This window comes from Trifolium pratense, linkage group LG2, assembly GCF_020283565.1.
Source record: "Trifolium pratense cultivar HEN17-A07 linkage group LG2, ARS_RC_1.1, whole genome shotgun sequence".
Lineage (NCBI taxonomy): Eukaryota > Viridiplantae > Streptophyta > Magnoliopsida > Fabales > Fabaceae > Trifolium > Trifolium pratense.
Window position 1 is genome coordinate 39,879,795 of NC_060060.1, and position 11,448 is coordinate 39,891,242.

The following is an 11,448-nucleotide window of genomic DNA, read 5'->3' on the forward strand; positions in this document are numbered from 1 at the left end:
ATACAATCACTACCATGACCAACAGAAAAAACAAGGTCCCCACAACAAGCAAGAAACTAAAAACACCCCAAAAGACTAAGAAAACCATCCCACTATCTAAAAATACAATTCCAAAGAATTTACATACCATTCATACAACAAACGCCAAAAGCTAATTGCAAGAGATACATTTTATTCTCTCAATCGGTTCATGAATTGTGTTTGACATCTTTATGCTCAAATTCTAAGGTTTTACAAGTATGCTACTTTGTTTTAATTCTTCAAAGATCTTTTTAATCAAAATTAGAAGTAGTAGTAGGTTTTCCTCACTCGCACTCTCTAAAAGAAAATATTATAATGACTTTCTTGCTAAACTTAATGCTTCTAGACTTTAATAATTTGGCCATCCTTTTCCTCCACACATGATCTCATAAAACTCACATGCTCTATTGAAATTGAAACTTGGTTTCATAGTGCTTAATTTTTCTTCTATTTTTTTTTTTGGGGTCCTTTTTCCTTAGCTTTGAAACAAAAACACTCATCATTATATTATTTTTTTGACAGATCATTATATTATTATTTTTTGGGATTGTATTATTTATTATTATTGTTATTATTATTATTATTATTATTATTATTATCAATTATTTATTTTTTAGAAAATTATTATTAGTTGATTATTAAAAACCTTGTGATTCCTCTATAGGAATAGGAATCCGAACTAATCGCGGCTTTGTAAGTATCAGCAGCACTTTATAAACAGTTGCAAAACCCTTTCTTTTTTCTCACTCTTTCTCTCTCTATATTCCCTCCCCCTCTCTCTCTCTCTAGAAAAGAAGAGAAAAGAAAGGAGAAAGAAAAGAAAAGTTTGGAGAGAATATAGCTAACTGCATCACCACCATCAGAAGAAACCGTTGTTCGATAGATCTGTGGAGAAGAAGATGGGACAGAACCAAAAATCTTTGATCTACGCCTTCGTTTCTCGCGGAAGCGTGATTCTCTCTGAATACACCGAATTCAGCGGAAATTTCAACTCGATCGCGTTTCAGTGCCTTCAGAAGCTTCCAGCTTCCAACAACAAATTCACCTACAACTGTGATGGCCACACCTTCAATTACCTCGTCGATAATGGCTACAGTTCGTACTTTTCACCTTTCTCATCCTAATTCATTTCATTTTCATTTCCGATCTATCAAAATCGCAGTCCTAAACACGTTTTTATGAACAAATCGATAACCTAGAAATTAGTTACATCAGTATATGCTCGCTAATTTTACTATAAAAAGTGATATTAGGTTAGGGTTGTACTTTATTGAAATTCATGTTTTATATGTTTAATTAATTAATCATGTAGAGGTTAATTTTTAAGTTCCGTGTCGAGTTTGGTGAGTAATTTATAGTAATCATTTTATGGATGTTATGATGTGTTGTGTTTGTAGCCTATTGTGTTGTTGCGGATGAATCTGTTGGAAGACAAGTGCCTGTGGCTTTTCTGGAGCGTGTGAAGGATGATTTTGTTGCGAAATATGGCGGTGGGAAGGCTTCTACAGCTGCACCTAACAGTCTGAATAAGGATTTTGGGTATTGAATGTTTTGAGTTTGATGATTGAGGGTTTGTTGTGATTGTGTTGTTTAAAGAAAAAGAAAGCTTATGTGATTTGATCTTTACTTGTGCAGGCCTAAGTTGAAGGAACATATGCAGTACTGTGTTGATCACCCTGAGGAGGTAAGCAAGCTTGCAAAGGTGAAAGCTCAGGTTTCTGAAGTCAAAGGTGTCATGATGGAGAATATTGAGAAGGTATACTCATTTCCTTTAACTTAAGAGGATTATACGACATGAGTTGGATGGATATAATAGCTTTGTAATTTAAAGAATCATAATTTGATTGTTTAAAACATTTATAAAAACAGAAAAGACAGCATAGCATGAATAGTGAATCTTTGAGAAAACATATACATATGAATACTGAACCTTATAAATGAGACCATGAAGTTAGTGTAACCAGTTGTATGTGTATTGGTATACAAGAGTTAGACTCCTAAACTAGTGATTTATACTGCACTCTGCACAATTTGTTAGGTTACGTTTGAAATTCATAAAACCAAGTCTTTGAATTTCAAAAGTCCGGCTTGCTCTCGGTCTTTCTGTTCTAGTTTCCTCATTTTACAATGACTAAAAATATATTTAAGCCTAGTATATTTAACTAACACGTACAATGATATACTAAAAGAGTAAGAATTCAGATTTACTTATTTTGTCGTTGCTGTATAATAATTCACTATATCAAAACTGAAGTGAGACACAAACAGAAAGAATTATAAAAGCCAAAATTTGGACTACGAAAGTTAAATGAAATCGCAGGGGTCCCACCTCGAAGATATAAGAAAGCAGTATAATATGTCAAATATAAAAAGCAGATGTGAGCCATTAACCAATCAATATCCATTCTCATTTCTGTGTGTGTGATTTGTTAATTGCGATAAACCGGTCGACTGCTGGTTTTTATGTCTTACCAACTTTTAGTCTCGTTCTTATGCCAGCCAGATTTAACGTCTAATTGGACCGGACACAGGTCCGGTTCCCAAGTCAACCAATCGAACAGGCCGATCTAGTCCAGTTATGATTACCCTGGTTAGAAATATTAGTGGGGGGGAGTTGAACCCACAATTGCTTATATCTCCAACCCTCAGGTTCCTCCCACCAAACCACTTTATCACTTCTTGATGTACTATTTTGATTAATTCATCATTCCAATCTCATTATTCTAAAACCAGGGCTACCCTTACACACAGTCCCCCACTCACTCTGCACTCTTTTTTGTATTACAGTACTCTGTTTTCATTCTTCTGATACACAGGCTTCATACAGTCACTTGCTCACTCTATCCACATCTCATTTTACTATAGCATTCTCTGCTATTGTACTTCTGAAACATAGGTTTGATCCAGTCATTTTTTGGGGCCTCAAAGTCTAAGAAGTGGAAGAAAGACATTATTCTTAAAACATTATATTTTTTTACTATGATAATATTACACGTCACATGAAATTATTGTTCAGTGTCGACAAACAACAGGATGAATTAGTATACTATCATTTATTTATTTAGAACAATTTTATGACCCATGAGTTTGTTTGGTTACTTTTGTATTAGCTCCTACATAAGCTGATATTGGGACTCAGTTATGACTTAGTTATATTGGCCATGGCGGATATTGGAGGAGGATTTTTGGAACCGATATGGTCATTTTGTGAAGGATGGCAGCGCCACGGCGGAATACTTGGTTATTGCGGCACCATATGTCGTGTTTTCGGCTCTCCGCCTTGGTCTGCCATCAATAACATTGGTTATGATTTTGTATTGTCAGTGTGCACCGTACCATACATCATTTATATGATACAGCTTAAGCTATTTTCTGTGTCAGTATCGTACTAAATGGAATGATTTTTGAAATTTTTTCTGGGAACATGATTTGATTTATTTTTATTTTAAACTTGTATAGCACTGATATTTCTACAAATCCAGCTTAGACATGTTAAATGTGGATCTGGGATAATCAGGCTTTTGTGGAGATATTTTTCATTGCATTTTGGATTTCAACATGTGAACTATGTTTAGTCAGTCATGCAACTTTCCTTGCACAAAAAGCTGCAAATAAACGAGGGTTTATATGTGATCTTGAAATTTTATAAATATAAGAACAAAAAAGGGGAATTTTTTTTATGTTCAATTGGGTGTCAAAAAATAAAAGGAATGTTCACAAAAACTAGGGTTTCAGAGGAGCGGAAAAAAAAGGAACCGACTAAGTTTCCATTCTTCTATGTTTTGTCAGTGTTTTAGTTGAAAGAAGTTATCATATCACATACAGAGTATCATTTTGAAGAACCATAATTCCTTTATTGCAGAAAACAAATATTAGACTGCTATTTTTAATAGCTAATGAAGTAGTGGATGCTGTTTCTCTAGGAAAATAATTATATAATTAATTGTTAGGTTGGATTTTAAGGAAGCTTGTGATCGGGTGAGTTGGGTTTTTTTTTAAGTTTCTTGACTGGTAGTACATTGGTTCTAAATGGAGAAAGTGGATTCCTGTTGTCCTTCTACCTACATATTTAGTGATTTTACGTGGTAAGCCTATGGCTTGCTTTCATGGACGCAAGGAGCTAGGCAAGGGAAACTATCTCCTTCAAGTGTTGTTGATGGCGGCCTAACATATTTTGGTTATCTTGTATTTCATTGTAGTTCTATGCTTTGAGTGTCACATCCTGTTTGATGCCTTTGAGTTCCATATTCAAAAGTTGTGATCAAATTGATTCAATGCTTTTTTAATGTAGTGTAGCCATAGCCCATAGGTTGTGCAATAAATTAGGTTTGATTCCTTTCATGATCCTCTTAGTAGATAAACTAATCTAGCTACAATATGGCTGAAAACAATGTTCACTGACCTCTCATTATCCTTGTTGAAAATTTATTAAGTTAGGTAGATTTTAGGGAAGTTTTGAAGGCACACTTACTCTTGTTTCATAATAGATTCAATTTTTTTACATGGCTTTTGTTGTGCTTTGCTTACTGATTATAACACTTAAAAGTTAAATTCTTCATTGGGCCAAAACTAAATTATACTCCTATAGAAAACCCAGATATATCGGTCAACTATTCACAACTACCAAATATTTACTACTGTAGACATGAAAAATGAAAATTACAATTTTGTGTATTTCAAGAGCATATCGTAGGAGTGAATATCTGTCTGTTAATTATACAATTTGTATGGTATAGAAAAGGAGAGACCACACCAATTGTACATATCAGAATAAAAGTAGAGAGAAAAATCAGTCAAATTATCCTATGCCTGCAATCCTGATTAGTTGTCTAATAATCATTGATATTCTGTTAGGTTGTATTGACGTGTTTGAACCTTAATGTAGGTCCTGGACAGGGGGGAAAAGATTGAGCTTCTGGTTGACAAGACTGAGAACCTTCATCACCAGGTTAGTAAATCGTGAGATTGGAAGGTCTTGAACTTTAGTCTTTTAATGTGTAGAACTATTTTCTATGTAGTTCTAAATCATTATTTATAATAATTGATGGCAAACTGACTGTCATGATAAGATCTGCCCTTTCCATTCAACACAAGATTGTTTTCTCACTTGCTGTTTTTGAGACAGGCACAAGACTTCAGGAACTCGGGGACTAAAATCCGTAGAAAGATGTGGCTGCAAAATATGAAGATAAAGCTGATTGTATTGGCAATTTTGATAGCCCTGATCCTCATAATTGTCCTTCCAATTGTTCTCAAGAATAAATAAACGCTGCTTGCCGAGACATTTATCTTGTTATTTCTGACTTTCTTGTGATTATATATATGATGAGGAAAGATATCAGGTGGATGGCATGATTTTGTATGTAGTCAAGATATCAGAACCTGTATACCTTTAAAGCTTTTACAGTATGAAGATGATGATATAAGATTGCTTCTATATGCTTTTTTGCTTGAATATTGTAGTTCCATTTCAATTTACCTGACCCATCTTGTTATTCATGCAATTTAAGTTCCTTGTTTATCACTTTGTGTATGAATGTTTTCTTGCCTTCAACGGAAATGTAAGAGATGTCATCAAGTTTTTCTTTTGTCCCTTGTTTTGAATTGACTTATCAACGGAAATTGAGTGTGGAAAAAAATGCCTTCAAATGTAAGAGATGTTATCAAGTTTTTCTTATATTTTTAATTTCTACTTTGTGGCAACCGTGTGTATTTTTCAACCTTTTGTTGTTGTGAAACCCGTGTTTATTTGTTGAACGAGACTAAATGAATATCATTCCATTGAATTAAACAATATCATTTCAAGATGTGCTCACCCAATTGAGTGGTATAGTTAATCATTCCATTGAATTAACTATACCACTCAATTTGTATAGTTGTTTATACAAATTGTTGTAAAAAAATCTATCATTTATTTTTACAGTGAAATGATTATTTATTCCTATTCAATAAGACAAAATACAAGTTTTCACAATAGAGCTTCTTTTTGTCGAACACAAGCGGAAGGCATTCGACCCAATAAGGTTGATATTTCGATCCGGCTTGGACAAAGCAGAAAATATTGTTGATAAATAGGATGCCTCGTTCATTGATATCTCGGAAATATTCGACCATAGTTAGGACAGTTAAACCAACTCCCATACGAACTCCGGGCGGTTCATTCATTTGACCCTTGAGCTATTTTTAGTTCACATTCAATTTAACTATTCCTTTGGATATTTTCGATTTTTCATTTGGGATCTCAAGTGGCCATTTTCGATTTTTCATTTGGGACTTCTGCATAGTCCCTTGGGATCTCAAAAATAGGTGGAACCATTGCTTTTCTCATAATATGAAATTATTGTTCTCACAAGTTTTTAGGGAACGTAATTGTTGCGCAAACAAATTGGCGAACCACGATCATTAGCATATTTTGGTCTCTAATAGAAGAACTAAATTGTCCAAAGTTTATAACTTAAAGGATCGATGCATTGCTTAAAAGACTAAAATGAAAGAAAAAAAATGTAAAGGACCAAATTATATAATGATCGTAACTTAGAAGAAAACGAAACAAAAATAAATAAATTAAGAGACCAAAGTGAAACATAAAATTAACTTAGATCAAAAGAATAATTTAATCTATTTTACATGTAGAGTTGTGGTAAATAGGCTTGAGACATATACAATAGACATTTTTGTAATTTTTTCTATTGGAATGTGGATTTAGTGTTGAGTTGAATTCTACTTTATTTTATTAGCTTATTTAATTTATTTATTTAATAATTTCCGATTTCAACTGGTTAATAATTTCGTAGTTTGCCATTCAAAACAATATTTCCAATGACTTCATAAAAATTATAGTAGTACAAATTATAAATAAACTAAATAAATATAAAATACATATCATATCAGTATGTGCATTAGTCTTACAAATACCCTTCCTATTTGCCAACTAATCTAAGGTTAAGTTGATGCGAGAGGAACCCAAAAAACAAATATCTATTTCCAAATCGCATATGTTAACCATAATAATAATAATAATAATAATAATAATAATAATAATAATATTAATTAGGAACATAAACATTATATAAATTAGAGAAACCATAGACAAATAAGAAATTGAAGATGAAATAATAAGTCATCTAATCTAAGGCTTGAAGTGGCAGATTTGAGTGAGTCACCACCACCTGAATCGGGCTTTTTAACTTTTTTCCCTGCATCTGTAGATGCATATGGATACTTGCACGTCTCATAACCTGCACCAAACCAAGCACGCACATTCTCATAACTTTTCTATTGGAATACATCAAGGCCGAAATCCTAAAAGGAAAAACTTCGAAACTACAGAATACATTAATTTAGTTTATTGGAATCAATTTAGTTTGATGGTCTAAAATTTGTCAATAATAAATAGAAGAAAAAAAGAAGTAAACTTACTAGGGTCTGTGTAAGTAATGACTCCAGTGTGTCCAAAATCACAGTCCGAATCATGGTGGCCAGATTTCTGATAATATGCGTTCATGGCGTAGGCCGCATGGGACCTCAGTGAATTGGGCTTAAAGCACGTCCCATTATTCTTTATAGGCCCACAATCTATCCCATTGCTGCACACATAGTCAATGTTGGCTTGCAACGCCTTTTCACTAACATTCATCTTTGGTACGCACCACTTCTTTGAATTAGACGATTCTGGTGACTCTGCCGGACCCATAACTGCGGGTTCAGATGCTGGACCCATTGTCGTGGGCCCAGACGCGGGACTCATTGCCTATAGTTACAACAACATTCCATTAGCCCCAATAGTCCAATACCGTATACCCCATAGTTCACACTGTCACGCACTAAATAATAGTACTAATACTAATTTCAATTATTAAAACGCAGTATAGAGTACGAGAATTTTGGCATTTTACACTTGGAAGAATTTTAGCATGTGCCTCTCAAACCATGTAAAATAAATGCCAGGTGCCAACACAACAATAATAGTAATACCATGTGAAACCTTAGTACGTAATTGCTTCAAGTCAAATATTATAATTGTTGCCTTTGAAATTTTAACCAAAAGCTGGCAAGTGGCAATGTGTCACACAATAAAAAAAGAGAGCAAACTTACCAAAATAACCCCCCAACATTCAAATTCTAAACAAAACAATGTGAATGAAGTATGGGTACAATTGTACTTACATAAAAACATGTCGTATACTAATTTGTCACGTAAAGGTCTAAAACAGTAGATACTGGTGCTACTATCGACACAGGGATTCTCCATTAAAATAATAAATAAATAATTGAAAAAAATGTATAGGTACCTTTTGATGTTGTTGGGTAAAAACACCTACATCATAAACCGGTTTAAGATCCGGTTTAAACAACCCATAATTCTGCTCCGAAACAGTAGGTTTAAGATTCTCATTAAACAATGAGAAAATATAAGTATCAAAAGTTCTATTAGGCATCAAAGGAGTCCCTTTTCCAGAATTAACATGCTTAATAAGATTCCCATTATAAGAAACCGCATTCTCCAAACTAACACCGGGTTGACCCGGATCACCCAAAGAAGGCCAACCCGTTTCACCAATAATCAGTTCCACGTCATCATACCCAAGTTTCTTCATCGCCGAATAAACCGCATCCATTTGAGCATCAAACATGTTTGTATAGTTTATCCCTGTAACTTTATCAAAAACGCCACCGTTTGGTTTAAACAAAGCATAGTTTAATGTTTCGGGTCGGTTTGGTGCGAAACCGAAAAACGGATACGGGTTAACCATAAAAGGAGATTTAGTTTGACGATGAAACTCAAGAATAGGAGCGAAGATTGTACGGTCGTAGCCACGGCGGAAACTTCCAGCACTCGGTGGTTCGGAGGATGATAGAATACCGAGTGAGTGAGGAGATGAGATTTGAATGTGAGTGAGATTTGAAAGTGTTAGAGCTTGGTGAAGTGCTTTCATGGCGGGAAGAATGTGTGCTATGAGGTTTTTATCGGAAGTTGCGAGAATTTCGTTACCGATGGCGATACGGTTAAAGATGGTTTTGGGATGGAAAGGGAGGATGTTGGTGGTTATCCATTTTTGAGCGGAGGGTAGTTTGGTGAGTGAAGGGATGTCGGCGTTGGAAACGGTTACGGTGACGGAGATGTTTGTGTTTGCGAAGGCACGGAGGATGTCGGGGTTTGTGTCGAAGATTTTTATGCGGTTGATGGTGGTTTGGGATTTGAGAAAAGTTGCGACGGTTGAGGGGGATGGGAGGTTGTCGGCGACGGTGCCGTAGTTGACGCCGATAGAGTTGGTTGTGGTGGAGGAGGAGGGTTGAAAGAAGAGGTGGGAAGTTGAGAGAAGGAGAAGAATGTGAAATGGAGTTGCCATGTTGAGGGAGTGGGAAAGATCTTTGAGGAATGAAAAAAGTTTTAAGTGGAAAGTGAATTATTGATAAGTACAATTGATTGGACCAAAGTTCAAACTGTGGGGTCCAGTTTTGAGTCAAAGTCAATATTATTCCCTTTCAAGTTTGAGCATTGAGCCTTTGCCAAAGGGTTTATGTTAATAATTTAATACTATAAACTCAATAGATATTTTATCCAAAATAAAAAAATATAAATATAACTTTTTGTTTTTGTTTTTGTTTTTTCCTTTTTGAAAAAAAGGAGTAGCAAAGGGCTGGTACCTCAAAGAATATATGGTGTCTTAAGATTTTTTAAAAAGGCTTAAATGCAGTTTTGTCCCACTGTTTTGATTAAATCGGAATTTTACCCCCCCTATTTTAAAACGCGGACTTTTACCCTCCCTGTTTTATAATTTGTTGGATTTTGCCCCCCCTAAAATTATGCTTTCGAGTCACAACTTTAAAGCTTCGCACACAACTCAATTTTGATCAATAATTTACCAAAAGGATAGCGAAATGACCGTAATCGAGTTATCTTTCCACATAATCAAACCCCACTGAATTTGGAGTTACAAAGAGAGATTAATTATCGTTTTAGTGAAGGAATGTCCCCCAAAATTCTGCAAAAAATCTGCTTTCGAGTCACAACTTCAAAGCTTCGCATACAACTCAATTTGGATCCATAATTCACTAAACGGCTACCGAAATGACCGTAATCGAGTTATCTTTCCACATAATCAAACCCCACTGAATTTGGAGTTACAAAGAGAGATTAATTACCGTTTTAGTGAAGGTATGTCCCCCAAAATTCTGCAAAAAATCTGCTTTCGTGTCACAACTTCAAAGCTTCGCATACAACTCAATTTAGATCCATAATTCACCAAACGGCTACCGAAATGACCGTAATCGAGTTATCTTTCCACATAATCAAACCCCACTGAATTTGGAGTTACAAAGAGAGATTAATTACCGTTTTAGTGAAGGTATGTCCCCAAAATTCTGCAAAAAATCTGCTTTCGAGTCACAACTTTAAAGCTTCGCATACAACTCAATTTGGATCCATAATTCACCAAATGGCTACTGAAATGACCGTAATCGAGTTAGCTTTCCACAGAATCAAACCCCACTAAATTTGGAGTTACAGAGAGAGATTAATTACCGTTTTAGTGAAGGTCTGTCCAATTACTAATTCTGCAGAAATCTACTTGTGATCTTCAAATTCAACATCGTCTACCGAACACATCGTAACTCCAAATTCGACGAAATTGAAATGCCAACAAGGGTAATTTCGTTAGATTTCCATACATGTAAATAGTATTAAAAAATGAGCTACAGGGTGAGAGGAATGACGAGAATACCAGTAGTAGTTTCATACGATAATTAATTTGAATAGACCTTCACTAAAACAGTAATTAATCTCTCTCTGTAACTCCAAATTTAGTGGAGTTTGATTCTGTGGAAAACTAACTCGATTGCGGTCGTTTCGGTACCAGTTTGGTGAATTATTGATCCAAATTGAGTTCTGTGCGTAGCTTTGAACTTGAGGCTCAGAAGCAGATTTTGTGCAAAATTTTGGTGGGGGGGGCAAAATCCAACAAATTTTAAAATAGGGGGGGTAAAATTCCGCATTTTAAAATAGGGGGGGTAAAATTCCGCATTTTTCAAAATAGGGGGGGTAAAACTGCATTTAAGCCTTTTAAAAATGATGACATGATATGCTTAGATAAATCAAAATTTTCTAACATTACTTACCGGGTATAAAATGATAGAATTTTAAGTCAACATATTCAATGAGAGGCTAAAATGATAGAATATTGATATTATAGGAGGTAAAATAAAACTCGACAACATTGCAATGGGCAGGGGCAAGCAGGGGCTTGGGCCCCTCCCTCTTGTTCATTGCCTTACAATACTAATAATATATGTGTAGTCATATTGAATAAAAGGATTATACTCCCTCCTTTCTTAGTCATATTTAAAGTCAGTAGCAATGATTAAGAAAATAAAAATGAAATACACTACTTTTAAAATTATACTATCAATTTTTTGAAGGAAATTTTA

The 11,448-nt window shown here is 34.7% G+C and overlaps 2 protein-coding genes across 2 annotated transcripts; one reads left to right on the top strand and one right to left on the bottom strand.

Annotated features, from left to right (window-relative positions):
• The first annotated feature begins 694 nt into the window (after positions 1-694).
• Positions 695-5,476, top strand: LOC123908219 (vesicle-associated membrane protein 721-like). Its single transcript, XM_045958786.1, has 5 exons — positions 695-1,116; positions 1,419-1,560; positions 1,657-1,777; positions 4,907-4,969; positions 5,147-5,476. Exons 1-5 carry the CDS (start codon positions 921-923, stop codon positions 5,285-5,287), a joined length of 663 nt encoding a protein of 220 aa, XP_045814742.1. The 5' UTR covers positions 695-920; the 3' UTR covers positions 5,288-5,476.
• Positions 5,477-6,845: 1,369 nt separating this feature from the next.
• On the bottom strand, positions 6,846-9,551 carry LOC123910232 (glucan endo-1,3-beta-glucosidase-like). Its single transcript, XM_045961323.1, has 3 exons — positions 8,313-9,551; positions 7,441-7,771; positions 6,846-7,259 (listed from the first exon to the last, which is right to left on the bottom strand). The coding sequence occupies exons 1-3, from the start codon at positions 9,369-9,371 to the stop codon at positions 7,096-7,098; spliced, it is 1,554 nt and encodes a 517-aa protein (XP_045817279.1). The 5' UTR covers positions 9,372-9,551; the 3' UTR covers positions 6,846-7,095.
• Between the last annotated feature and the right edge of the window lie 1,897 nt (positions 9,552-11,448).